At 35.3% G+C, this 14,711-nt stretch overlaps 1 protein-coding gene across 5 annotated transcripts in view; it reads left to right on the top strand.

Annotated features, from left to right (window-relative positions):
• Positions 1-14,711, top strand: part of Akt3 (AKT serine/threonine kinase 3) — a 265,681-nt gene that overhangs the window by 149,907 nt on the left and 101,063 nt on the right. For 4 of the 5 annotated variants that reach the window (XM_010642597.3, XM_010642598.3, XM_010642602.2 and 1 more), the window contains 2 exons: positions 7,191-7,302; positions 14,164-14,308. In XM_010642597.3, coding sequence (XP_010640899.1) covers positions 7,191-7,302; positions 14,164-14,308 — 257 coding nt within the window. Of the gene's footprint in view, positions 1-4,625; positions 4,819-7,190; positions 7,303-14,163; positions 14,309-14,711 lie in introns of those variants that run through there. The other variant, XM_010642600.3, reaches the window with a different exon arrangement.

Genomic DNA, 14,711 nt, shown 5'->3' with positions numbered 1-14,711 from the left:
GAGGAAGTTTTCATTTTTTTAATAATAAAAAATTTTAAACATACAGATAAGTAGAGAAAATAGCTCATCGAATTCTCATATACTGCCTAGTTTTAACAGTTAACATCTTACTATATTTACATCATCACTTTGTTTTAATATTTAAATTATTATTTCATGGGATCTATATCCCACAGTTCTTCAGTATGAATGTCTCTAAAATGAGCTTTTTCTGCATAATCATACCTAATGATACTTAGAAAGTTTTCAGTGCTATCTAATAAGCATTCATTTTCATATTTTCCCATTGTTGCCTACAAAAATATCTTTTACACTTTGTTTAAACCATAACACATGAAGAACAACAGTTTTCTTTTGGTTGTTGCATTGCTAGATCTTTTAAGTCTCTTCTAGCTTAGCAGAGTTCTGTGTTCTGTCTTACCACCTTCTTTTCCCCTCTTTTGGGTACATTCACTTTCTAAGGAGACAAGGCTAGATGGTCTATAGAAAGTCTTCTCTTCTGGAATCTATTTCTACAGATATCATTTAACTTTTTCCTCTAACTTTGCATTTGTTATAAAATAGAAGTTAAGATCTTAGGATTCCATTATCTTCACATTCGGTATTTCTGGTGAGTCTCTGTACTTCGTGTTGCATCGTGTCAGGAAGTACTGAATATTGGCTTGACCAAATGTTAGTGATGTTGTTTTTCTTCTTTGGTTTCAGGTGACAATAACTTCATTCTTCATTATGAAATTTAGTTTCCCCCTTGTGGTTGGCATCTAATATGTGGGGTGACATGTCGGCATGCCCTATTCAATTTTTAGTTATTTAATGTAATGATTCTAGCATCCCTAGATGATCTTTGCCCGAATCAGTTGTATTACTGGAGTTAGATTGCTGTTTAGATTTTAAATGAAAAGAAATGTTTGTTGATTATTTGTTTTTTGAGACAGTGTCTGACTGTATAGTTCCAGCTGGCCTTGAATTTACTGTGTAGCCCAGGTTGGCCTCAGCTTCTTGAGTACTGGTATTACAGGCATCTACCACCTGACTTTGTTTACCTTTTTCCTTTTTTTTTTTGTTACAGGGAATTGAACTTGGATCCTCGTGTTTGCAATGCAAGTGACAGCACCACTGAGCTAAATCCCCGGCTCACTTTGTTTTTTTTTTTTAGTGTAACTTCAATTAGCCAAGGCATAGAATCATTACAAAATTGAGCCAGTACGAATGATTCCATTTACTTAAGACTGATTTTGTATAGGCATAGTACTAGGTAATGAAATAATAAAGCCCTTAAAAGAATTTTCAATCTAAAATGCATTCTTTTTTGGCTTGTTTTAAAATTTCATTATCCCAGCTTCATCCAGCTTCAAATATAAATTACTTTTTGTTAATAAAAATAGAACTCATGATTATTTTTTAGATTTTAATGTGTTATCCACTGGCATGTCATATAATGGAATGGTTAGCTGTTATCCTGTTATATCTAAGTAGTTCATCTCTGTTTCATGCATTTTATTATAACCATTATATTATAAACATTGGTTATAATGACAATTTCATATATTAGCACACTGCTCAGTGTACTCTGGTATAGGAGTCCAATGGAGTTTTATGTCACAATTAAATATGACATGAATCTACATGAAATGTATCCACAGCATATTATATAGTTAATTATAATCTCATTTTTTATAAAATAGTAAAGAGGTAAAACAATGTACATTAAAACATTAACTGTGGGGGACCTCTGAGGGGTTTTGTTTTGTTTTGGGAGTTAGTTTTGGTTTTTGTGTTCTGTTTTTCTTTCTTATTTATGAATTCTTTTGTATTGCGTATGGATGGTGCATAAATGAAAGTAAATAATAGGTTGAAAAACAATTTGTCTACAAAACAGGATGAGTTTATTTAAAAAACTGAACACTTAAAATGATCAAAGTGGTGAACTATATTACATACATTTTACCACTTGTTTTTAAAGGCTGTAGCTACTGTACTGCAAAACAAAACAAGAAGCCAGCGTGCCTAACACCACATTGAGTCCATTAGATGTTGTATACCTCTTAATATTTTCTCTTGGTAAATGCTTGTGTCCTTTTGTAGTTTCAAAGTGAAATTTGCTTTAAAATTTAAAATTTCATATTTGCAGAGAATATGCAGAGAACAGTTATTCTAAAAGACTTTGAAGGTATTCATTTGTTTTGTGAGAGGCAGGATTTGGTGGGTAGACAAAAGAAAAATGTTAGTGTGGAAAACACTGGCTCTGAAAAATGTGCTTTTGGCAAACAGTTATCTGTAATGACTGTATTCACTAAAATATGTTAGAAGTTCACATTAACGTGTCATCATTTCAAATTCAGTTTAAGCTCACATATAGTATTCCATGCAAATAACAAAGTAGTAAGGTTTATGATAATTAAAATATCAGATTTTTGAACATTGGTCACAAAGTGAAAAACATCTTATTGAGAAGAAATAATGTTAATAAATCAATCTTAACAATTCTCATTTATTGAATCCCTTATGTTATGAAATGAAATGTAAGAGCTTGTTTTCTCTCCTATTCCCAGGGATTTAGCTCATTGGTTCTGCTACCCTCCTTGCAAGCACAAGATCCTGAGTTTGATCCCTGTTACAAAAAGAAAAGTTATGTTATCTCTGAGTAATATATTGGTTTAGACAAAAATAACTAGAAACGTGGAACTGAATTCGTGCAAGTTGCAGGGTGTGTGACTTTGTAGTGAAAGAGCTCAAAGAGTCTAATGCCTTCTTTTCTGTCAGCTAATTCTGAAAAACCTCCCCCTATACTCCCACCTAGACAGACAGAAAATGTTACAGATTGGAATCCTGCTGGGGGACAGTCCTTATTCCAGTGCATCCCTGTGCAGGATCAGAGCCAGGAGCAACACATTGGGGTTCTCACAACTCTCAAACACTGTCATCAGGTGGACATTGTCCTGGACTTCCTTTTAGAAGAAAAGCTTTCATCAGTGGCAGCAGGTCTAATCGCAGAGAGGGTGGGGGACGAGTTAGAGGAGGGACTTGACCGTCCCATTGCTTTGACAGATGATCACTGACCTCTAAGAGCAGTTTTTCTAGCATTTATTCTTTTCAGAAGAGCATGTGATTTGGGTTCAGATAGCCCTGGAATAAATCCTTACACAGTTTTTCACAAGCTATGTATTTGGGTCCAGTTATTTGGCTGGAGTCTTGTAAATTTGTTCATTTATAAAATGGAGGGTCATGGCATTAATAATACTCTTTAGGTTTTTTGTTAGATTAAATAAGTAACATTTAGGAGACATTCAGTGGACACAGTGCCTTACACTTAGTGATCACCGAGCACATCTGCCACCAGAATTGCTCTCTACCAAGACACCAGTAGTAAACTACTGCCTAGAACTTTAGTTGAAGTTTTGCAAGGAGGAAAATCAGAAAGAGTAAGATAAGACTGCTAGGCACAATAAGACAGAAAATTGGACCCTGTATTGGTGTAAATTGGTATGATGTCTTTGGTATTTTAATACTTTAATGTTTCAAGTAGTGTAAATTGGCATACTAAGCAGTTGTTAAATTTTAAAATTTAAAAAATGTGTTGTACAAGGCTTAAAACTATGATATAATTGATCTTTATGATCTGTCAGTACCTTTTACATGCCACCAGATTATCCCTTCCCTCCAAACACATTTTTTAATTACTGCACATTTCTAGTACATAACAATTACATTCCTCATGAGGAGTTGGTACGTGCATCTAACAAATCTTAATTTTTAAAATTCTCTTCCCCTCCCGCTCCTGGTTACCTTCTCATTTGCAAAAGATTCTATTATCTAGCTTTTATTTTGCTTTTTGATTATATTCTGGGTTTCTCATATATGAGAAACGAGTTGATATTTAAGCTTGTGTGTCTGATTTATTTCATTTAACAATATGGTCTCAAGATTTATCTATTTTCCTACAAATATCCTTCTTTAAGACAGAGTAGTATTCCATTGTATATAAATATCACATTTTCTGTATCACATCTGCTCCAAAGACATCTCAAGTTTCTTAGTTGATTATTTGAATCCCTGTCTTTCCTTGCATCCTCTCCTCTTCTCTACCTTTTTGCTCTGACAAACCTAAATTGCTTAAAATGCAGCCTGGCTGAAATCGTATTCCCTGTGTTCCTCAGCTGCACCCACACAACCATGTATACCTGGGGAGGAATACACAGACATGCTCTCTGGTATTACTTTAATTTTTGGCCCTTAAATTCAAGTGTGCCCTCAGTACTAGCAGTCAGGATATATTTACTTTATCTGTGTATTGTTTTATTTTCTTACAGCTGTATTTGGTATCTTCTTTATTTTCAAAGTTCCAATGCATACTTTTTCAACTGTGTTTTAAACTGATGACTTCACATCCTAATTAATTGGAAAAAAATAGAAACAATGAAAAACTAATTTCTACCACTTTCCACTTGCATTGATACCCAGCTGTATCTGTGCCCTAATTTTACCCTGTCTTCTCTCCTACTCAGTCACTAAACTGAATAACCCAGAGCCAATGTTTACTCATCCAGTAAACCTTGTCTCTTTTTGTCTACATAGGAAAGATATTTTCTCCTTTCACATGGCATCAGAATTACCTTGAAGTTTTACTCTCAGAATTCATCATCTGGAAACTACTGCTGCTGATGTCAGGCACTGAGAATACGCCAGTGACCTTACATTCTAGTTGAGGAAATACACACTTAACAGATGATAACATGCTACGGGAAATCAGTAGTAGAACCCATGAAAGAAATTTTATGATCCTAGATGTGGATTGTAGCATTAAAAAGAGTGGCCAAGGTAGGCTTCATTATGAAGATTACATTTGATCGAAAACTTGAAGGAAAGGAGGAAGATACCTATGGTGATATATGAGGGCAAGGAAAAGGATGCCAGGCAGAGGGCAAACTTGACAAAGGCCCTAAGCAAAGGGGTGAAGTGCATTGTGGAATGCAGAGACGAGAGAGTGCTAGGGAAAGAAGGCAGACACTGTGGGTTAGGAGGATCCCTGATCGTTTTGAGGCTTTCATTGTTCTTAGTGAACTGAAATGTTGCAAAGTTTTTTTGAAAATGTTCATTTTAAGAAGATCTCCAGCTATTGTGTTGAGAACGAATTACAGTGCCAGGAGAGAGCTCTTCTGAGGCTTTGGGAAATGATGACAGCTTAGACTGAGTTAGTAATCAGAAACTGGAAATGCTTTGAAAGTAGATCCAACAGGATATCTAGAAGGAGTGGGTGAAATGTAAGAGAGGCCTGCAGCATAACTCTAAGGTTTTTAGCTTGAGCAGTTGAAAAGATGGTGTCATCATATGAAATGGAGAAAGCTATGGTAGCAGTTGGCAGAGGGAGCATGGGTGGGAGAGATCAGGAGTTCATTTTGGGATATGTCCAGATGCCTCCTAGAATACAGTTTCTATCTTTAAGTAACTTGGGCAGCCTGTCAGCATCTCTGAGTAGGAAGATTCTGATGGGACAGCTGGGAACAATTAGCCATTAAACACTGAAAATTTGAAGTAGGATTGTCTCAGTGGGAAAACCAAATAAAGCAAAGTCTTACTATTGTGAAAAAGGAAGATCACTCTGCCAGGAGGAGGAATGGATTTAAGGGATACTGAGTTGGTTTTAGTAATTCAACAATATAGAAATGCCTACTGTATATTTAGACCCGTGTCTTGCTTTTTCGTTAAATGCTGGAGATTGTACTTAGGCCCTTGCACGTCCTAAGTATGTGCTCTGTCACTGAACTACCTCCCTAACCCCTGACATGTATGTCTGAAAATTAAGACTCAGGATAGGATGAAGCTTGGATTTTGATGTTGATTAATTGAAGGATGATGGATAAAAGCATGAAAAAATTAAGAAAAGAACCTTAGGTGAATGATCTCTTTCAATGTAAGGAGTCAAAGAATTAATCTGATGTGAATAATGATGTGGGCCTTAATGACGTAGAAATGGTAGTGGATACAATTGATTCTCAAGTTATGACTGGCCTGATGTGTGAACAACTTGGGTTGATTAGGCTAATGGAAGATTCATCTTCCTCTTGTTAGCTGTAGTATGTACCCAGGTAAACATCCAGATCTCACCTGTATTAACCGATTTGAGTTACAACCAGCCTTTGGGAACCAATTGAGTTTGTAAGTCAAGGGTCCTTTGTATTTGTTAGTATTGATGAACAGGCAAAGCAGATAAGCACTGATGAATGTGCCATCTACGAGTAAAATTAGTTTATTTCCAAAGCACAGTGTCAATAGACAGCCCAACTCTTTCTTGGTATCTACACCCCTCTCCTTTACGTACATGCTATAATAATAGCTAGTGCTCATGAATGCTTGTTATGTTATATATTTTGCTATTAGATGGATTTATTAATCTTTATGCCAGTTCTGACGTAGGTACTATTAGTTTCCCATTTAGCTGTTGAAGACCAGAGATTACTTTCATAAGTTTGTATAATTAATGTTAGAAAAACAAAAATCCAGGTACCTTGATATCAGAATCCATACTTTGAACTGCTGCACAATTTTTCTTTCAAATATTTGTACATGTTGCTTGACAAAATTTAATCCCTTTTGACTGACCACCTCTAATGGTTGTGTATACTAAGAGTTAAAGGCAATCTTTTATATAAAAGGGCTTTATAATGTAGGTAGGGATAAAGGATAACGTCTTAGAATGGTACACAACATTGCAAGACTGGTGCTGAGTTTAAAAAACAAAACAAACCAGGGACACATTTAATAAGTAATGAAAAATGAGGGTGGGAGTGGCTAGTCTGGGACCAGGTAGTATAAAAAGCTTCATGGAAGGATTAGAATTCATTGTGGACCTTAAAGGATGGGTCTTAATTTGGACTGTTGGAGATTGCATATAAATGGAATGAAATAAATAGAAGACATTAAAGATAGCAGAAACAGCTGGAACTAAGGCATACATAGAGGAAAGAGTAAGATAAATTCAGGAAAACTACATGGTCCAGTTAAGTTGAACTAGCCAGGATGACAGTGAATTGGAAAAGAATAGTAGGTCAGTTTGTGGATAATGTGAGTGGAGATCCATAGAAAGCTGTGAGGTGGTTGCTTTGTTTTGTTTGGAATGGAATTCTATAGTTCTAAACTATTTACTTCGTGATTTCAAAATATGTATATTTAAAGAGATATTTTATTTCTAGAATGCCAGTTAATGAAAACAGAACGACCAAAGCCAAACACATTTATTATCAGATGTCTCCAGTGGACCACTGTTATAGAAAGAACATTTCATGTAGATACTCCAGAGGAAAGGTAAGAGACTTTTTTTTCCATTTTATGAAAAAAGCAAAAATCAATCTAAAGATGTATTTGTAACTAACTTTATTATCAATACATATACGGAAATATATTTGCAAAATGCTATATTTCTTAATAGTTTCTGGTATGAGCAAACAAAATGTTTACAGATTTAAACACAAATTTAAAAAGACAATTTTATGGGCTGGGGATTTAGCTCAGTGGTTCTGCCTCCTGCCTTGCAAGCACAAGGACCAGAGTTCAATCCCCGGTACCAAAAAAAATAAATAAATAAAAAGACAATTTTACAATCAGACTACATTTTTAAAAAATTATAGGATTGCTTGTATTCATTTTTTAAATTCTGAGACAAAAGTAATAGCAAAGGTTTCAACGGGTTTGCCCTTACAATTGCAAGTGGCTGCTAGAAATGTTATGTTGAAAAGTGTTCTGAGATTTGGTGTCAGCTCTGTGGGGAAAGGAAATAGGATTGCTGGGCATTGACTGCCATCACTGCAGACAAGAGCAGCAATACTAATTAGTACATGGCTTACCAGCTATATCGGTAGAATATAAAGAAATCCTGGCTTAGTTTTTGTTTGTTTGTTTTTTCTTCTTTGCTTTGTGTTGTGGTGATGGAAGTTGTGCTCTACTACTGATAATTCCAGCCCTAAACTATTACTTCAATAAAGCTTTTTGATCAGTAAACTGTTATCTGCAGTTACTCTAACCAAAGGTTGAAAGTGATACTTTCTTGTGTGAACTTCCAGCCTTATCCTTCGCTGATGGGTCTGTGTCTTTAGTGTACATACAGTTTTGTGTGTCCTCCTCCACGCTCCTGCTCGAGTCTCGTTACAGTTCTGCATCATCACTCATGGGCCTTTTCATAGACTGAGTCTTCAGTCTGCTCCTCTCTTCCCCCATAACCATAGTTGGGCTGAGTTCTAGTATCTTTCGCATAGGAGCTTAAATAGCACTTCTTCTACAGAACTTTCTTTGACTAATGTAGTGTAAGTAGATCCTCTAGCTATATTCTTAACAAATCTTATGCCTTTCATACCAAGTGACTGTAAAACTTTCTCTCTAGACTGTAAACTTCTTACTTGATCTCAGCCAAAAGACTGAGAAGCGATAGACAGTAAACTTCTTGGTAGCAAGGATCATGTCTTCCTTGCTGTGGGTATGTGTTTGTTTTTTGTCTTCACATGTGGTCCAGAGCCCAGTACTGTATTTGTTGAGTGAATGAATGGAGCTTTCTCGTGTCGATATATGTTCTTTGAAAATAGCATTCTTTTAGTGGATTTATGGCATCTCATTGAAGCATGACTCATTTTGCCATTTGTGTTTACAAAGCTGGATTTCTGCCAGATTTTATCCTTTGCTATTTCTATAATAATACCACACTACTTCTGAACAATCAGTTTTCATTTGTATTTATGACTAGAAGAAAATAGAAGATGCAATTTTAGCAAAAATGAAAAACAGCATATTTATTTTTGTCACTGGAGTGTATTCTATATTCATCTAGAATCTGGTGTTTGGAGACTTTATATAACTTTAATGTCAGCAAAGACGTAAGGAGGCCTAAGTGAGAGTTACAGAAAGTCTCCATTTTCAGTGTTGCTCCTAATCTAAAATCCTTCCATGCTTTTAACTAAGTGTACAGCTTTATCTTCCATTTATTTCAGTGCATAAGATTGGGCTACTTTTTCTAACTAGCGAGCCTGTTGTCTCAGCTCTTACTCAACAGTCCATTCTTTTCTCACAAATTATAGGCTGTATATATAAATACTCGGGCTTTTAGGTTTTAATTTTTTGCCTTGCTCTGTCATTCTAGCACAAATACCACATGGCTTTAATTAGAGAAGCTTTGTAAAACTTAGCACCACTTCCTGTATTTTATATCAGATCGTTCTTAGCTATTCTATTGCATTTTCCTTTTTAAATTAAATTTAACTGATAAGTTAAAATGTAAAAATCACATACACTACTGGGATAAACGTGTCATATTTCAGTGCATGTGTAAATTGTGTAATTCTTAAATGAGGTTAAACATCCATAGTTCCTCAAGCACTTATCATCTCCTTAAGGTAAAACTTTCAAAATCCTTTCTTGTACCTTTCAAAAATGTACAATGCATGATTCTTGCCTGTGGTCACCCTGCTGTATTCTAGCACACGAGAGCGTCTGACTTTTTTTCGAAGTATAACCCAGAACCTGGTTATCAGCCTTTTCCTATCCCTGCCTCCTCCCTGCTGTCGCTGGCTTCTGCTCATCACCGCTCCACTGTCACCTCGTTCAGATTCCACGTGTAGAATCATGTGGTTCTCGTTCCTGGCTTCCTTCATTAACGTAATGATGATATTCAGTTCCCTCCATGTTGTCTCAAGTGATAGGATTTCTTTGGTTAAGGCTGGAGAATGTTGCATTGTATGTGAATGTCATGTGTTCCTTGTCCATTCATCAGTTACTACACACTTTGTTTTCATCTCTTGACTATTTTTAATAGTTCTGCACTGAACATGGAAAAGCAAATGTCTGAAAAATCCATTTCAATTTTTTTTTTTTTGCTAAATACCCAGAGTGAGATAGCCGGTTCATATGGTAGTTTTATTTTTAATTATTTGAACAACCTTCATACTAATTTCAATAGCAACTGTAGCATTTTGCCTTCTCACTAGTGTTACACAGCATTTCTGTTTCTTCACATCCCCACTAACACTTGTTATTTTTAATTTTATTTCATTTTATAATGTCTGTCTTAGTGTGTCTCAGTGTGTTTTCTTGGTTTTTTTTTTTTTTGGTACCGGGGATTGAACTCGGGTCCTTGCTCTTGCAAGGCAGGCCACCGAACCACTGAGCTAAATCCCCGGCCCTCAGTGTGGTTTTTGACGTGGCATTTCCTGATAATAGTACTGCTGAACATTTTTACACATACCTGTGGGTCATTGTATGTCTTCTTTTGAGAAACATCTATTTAAGTCTTGTATCTATTTAAAAACATTTTTTTTTTGCTATTGCGTTTTAGAAGTTCCTTATATATTTAAGGTATGTACGTACACACACACACACACACACACACATATGCACACATAATTTTTTCAAATAATCTTCTCTTATTCCTTACATTTTCTTTCCTTGTTCTGTGTTTCCCTTGCTACACAGAAGTTGTTTGGTTGACTTGTCTGTATTTGCTTTTGTTGACTGTATTTTTTATGTCATAATCAAGAAATAGTTGCTAAAACCAATGTCATTAGTTCTTCTGTTTTACTTCTAGGAGTTTCATAGTTCCAGGTCTAATATTTAAATCTTTTTATGTGTGATCTAAAATAAGGTGCAAAGTTCATTCTTTGGCATGTCTATTCCCAGTTTTCCCAGCACCACTCGTTAAAGACACTGTCTTTTCTGCATTGTACAGTTGCGGCACTCTTGTGGTAGATCATTTGATCACACGTGCATAATTTTATTTCTCACCTCTGTATTCTGTTCCATCGGCCTGTGTCATTATACAGTACTATGTTGTTTTGCTTATTGTAGCTTTAAAATGTGTTTTTAAGTCAGGGAGTATGTTGCCTTCAGCTTTGCTCATCTCAAGATTTTTTTTGACAATTGAGGATCCTTTGTGATTCTGTATGAATTTTAGGATTGCTTTTTACTATTTCTGCAGAAATAGTATTTGGATTTTGATAGGAATTGTATTGGCTCTGTTGATCACTTTGGGTAGCGTTGACACCTTAACAATATTAAATCTTTTAGTCCCACGAACATAGAATGTCTCTCCATTTATTTATGCTGCCTTTATTTTTTTACTAGCATTTTGTACTTTTTATGGTACAAGTCTTTTCGCATCCTTTCCTAAGTTTATATCTAAGCCTTTGTTTTTTGGGTTTTTTTTTTTTTTTTTAGCTGTATAAATGAAATTTTTCAGTCCTTTCAGGTTACTATAACAAAATATCATGAACTAGGTAGCTTGCAAACAATACACATGCTCTTCTTACAGTTTCAGGGGCTGGGAATTCTATGACCAAGGTGCTGGCAGATTCAGTGTGCAGTGAGAGCCTTCTTTCTAGTTTGTGAAGGATGCTTCTCACATAGTGGAAAGTGCAAAGAAGTTCTGCAGGGTTTCTTTTGTAGGGACACTAATCCCTTTCATGAGGGCTCTACCATCTTGGCCTGAGGCTCCAACTCCTAACACCATCAACTTTGGGGTAATATGCCCCCAGATATTTATTCTTTTGCAGACCTAGATCTGTAAATAATAAATTTTGTCTCTTCTAGTAATTTCATCTGTGAATTCTGTTTTAAGGCCGACCTTACAATTTTTTTGTGATGACAGATACACTTGCTTTTCTGATTTTAGTGAATATAGTTAAAATTATTTAGTGTTAATTACAATTTTTAGCATATATTTTATTATGTTATACATGGCCACCCACACATTATTGGCTGAGGTTGGTTTTCTTTTTTACAGCTGAGTACTGTCACAGCCATTCCACTACACTGACACCCACATCCAGAGACACATCTTGTGTGTGCATAGATGTTCTCCCTTCCCTTCCTGTTTTTATTTTGAATTACACCAAGTACTAATTCTGCATGTGCTGTTCCATCACCTACAGTTTTCTCTCCTGTTTGCCCCTACTGCCAGAAATACTCCGTACTGTCTTTTCTTCCTTTTGGTGATCACTAACTCATGATGTACATCTTCTACCAATTGTCTCATGGTTTGTTGTTACCACAAAGGTACCGTTGTTTTTGTTAGAGTACCACTGTACTTAGTGTATACTTGTATGATTTTTTTCTACAGCACTTTATTGTACTGGTTCACAGTAACAGAGTTTCCCCCATCAGACCACAAATCCTTTCTAAGCCATTGCATATTGAAGCTTTAGAAGCACACATATTTAATTAAATATTCATTAGAAAGTAAATGAACAGTTAGTGAAAATTGTTTTTTAAGTATATAAAATTTAATTTGTTTCGTATGGGGGGGGTCTCATTTTGTGTTAAAAAATTGATTGAATTTTTAATATTACTTAGGAATTTGAAGATTGGTTGCTTTTTGGCCCAGTATGTGTTTGCAGGCATTTCTCCTTTTTTGCTCAATTACAGTGAATTTGCAATTTGGGTCAGTAGTTTAAATATGGGCTACTAGGAAAGGGCAACAAAATACTACAAAAGAAAGAAATGAAAAAGAAGGCATCAGATAGGCAATAAAGCTAAAGTTTCATGGAACTAAAACTTCAGAGATTCAGTGTTCTTTTCCCTGTCATACTTGGCACTTTTGGCAGAGATGTAAAGATTTGAGATTTTGAGGGGCTTCCAGAGACAGGAGTCATATTCTTGAATTCCACGGCCTGCCAAAGAAAAGGCACAGTAAAACTCTGTTTGGGAGTTCATAATTTAAAGGACTATACCATATAAGCAAGGATGAAATGGGAGAATTAAAGTCCAACCTTAAATCATTTCAGTTCTGAAATTGGATTAGGTTGATGTGATTTTATTAATCTCTTAGGACCCTGCTAAAAGCAACTGTAAATATTCTCCAAGAGATTATAGCTAACTAGGTTTCAAATAGATGATTTTTTTTATGAACAGTTTGTAAGACTCATCTAAAACTTTATGCAGAGATTTATGACAAGGTGGCCAAAACCACAGGAGAAAAGAGACAGTAGAATCAGATTCATGGGCTTCATCAGTGGAGTTATCCATCAATGAATAAAAGAACTGTGGATTAGTATATTTAAATACGTTAGGGCTGGTATATTCTGCAGACACATGGAAAATACAAAAATGAACCAAATTAAAAATTTAAAACTAGAATAAAATATTTATGAGTGCTAATGGGTGGTTTTAATAGTAAATTAGACCTCACATTTGGGAAAATCAGTAAATTCAAAGACAGATCAGAGCAGAATATCCAAAATGAAATATGCAGAGATAAAGGATAGAAAATAAAAATAAGAACAGCACGTAAAACAGAGATGATGTAGTAAGGTATGCAGATATGCAGTTGGTTTCTGAGGCATGAGAGAAAAAGAAGAAAACGTTTGAAGTGATAGTGTTTGAAAACGTTCTAAGTGGACTAAAGATCAAACTACAGATTCAGAAGTCCTGTAAATCCCAAAAGGTAAAATGTAGAGAAAACTCTTATTCCCATTAGACAGCTAAAAACCAAAGCCAATGGGAAAGAATACACGTTTTCAAAGAAGCGCTAGTTAGACTGAAAAGGTGACACAACAGTAGAAAAAAATTGCCGTGGAATACAGTAATAATTGGGGATAATGCAATGATATTTTTAAAGCATTGAAAGTAAACACTAAAAGAAACTTTTCTAAGCAAAAGTAAAAATATTTTCAAGCTGAGCATGGTAACTCATGCCTACACCCCAACATTCTGGGAATCTGAAGCAGGAAGTTGGGAAGTTTGAGCCCAGCTTGGGCAATTAACCAACTTACTCAAAGCATAAAAGATTTTCTTTTAAATAGCTGAAGAAGTAGCTCCATGCAAAGAATCTGGGTTCAATCTCCAGTACTGCATTACAGTTTTTTCCTGTCAGAGATTGGTAAAATTTGTTGTTAGTACACCTGCACTAACTACCTGAGTGTTCTTTAAAACAAAATAAAAATTGTCCTAGATGGAAGGAGAAATGCAGAAAGGAATTAAAAATAATTAAAATGATATGCAAGCCAATAAACACAAATGAGTATTATTGTTTTAAGTAATAATGATGTACTTTGTGTTTTATTTTTGGCAGTGGTAGAGAGGAGGAACTATTGAGGAATATCCTGTATTTGTGTTGATTTCACATTTTGTAAAAATTTTAAAAACCATTCATCATCTTCTGTTAATGGGAGATTTCACTCACTTTAATAGGGAAGAGTGGACAGAGGCTATCCAGGCTGTAGCAGACAGACTGCAGAGGCAAGAAGAGGAGAGAATGAATTGCAGTCCAACTTCACAAATTGATAATATAGGAGAGGAAGAAATGGATGCTTCTACGACCCATCATAAAAGAAAGGTAGAAAATGATGATGCGTTCTACTCAGCACAGTGTTTATTTCTCTGGAATAAATACGATAAAAACTTCCATTTGCAGAGACATCTCAGCCAGTTTTCTTGTGATATGTGTGTGTGGGTGTTTTCTATGCACATGACTCTGAAATACCTTCTGTAGGACCAAGAATTGACCAGATCTTGTGTACTGAATACTGACAGGGCTCTTCAGGGACTTGGGATTGAAGTGCATCATACATCTTCATAACTTGTATTTTTCTTTCATTTTTAATACTATTTTAGAAACTTGGGATCAGATATTTTCCCTAATGATTTGGTTCTTCTCTATTTGGCATTCTGTTTCTTTTTTTTTCTTTCTTTTTTTTTTTTTTTTTTTTTTTTTGGGGTTGATATGCGGCTTTTTGTTT

Source organism: Fukomys damarensis, unplaced genomic scaffold, assembly GCF_012274545.1.
Source record: "Fukomys damarensis isolate Sample0158 unplaced genomic scaffold, DMR_v1.0_HiC HiC_scaffold_11, whole genome shotgun sequence".
Classification (NCBI taxonomy): domain Eukaryota; kingdom Metazoa; phylum Chordata; class Mammalia; order Rodentia; family Bathyergidae; genus Fukomys; species Fukomys damarensis.
Note: the sequence above shows the minus strand (reverse complement) of the source record. Positions and strands in the feature narration are given on the sequence as shown.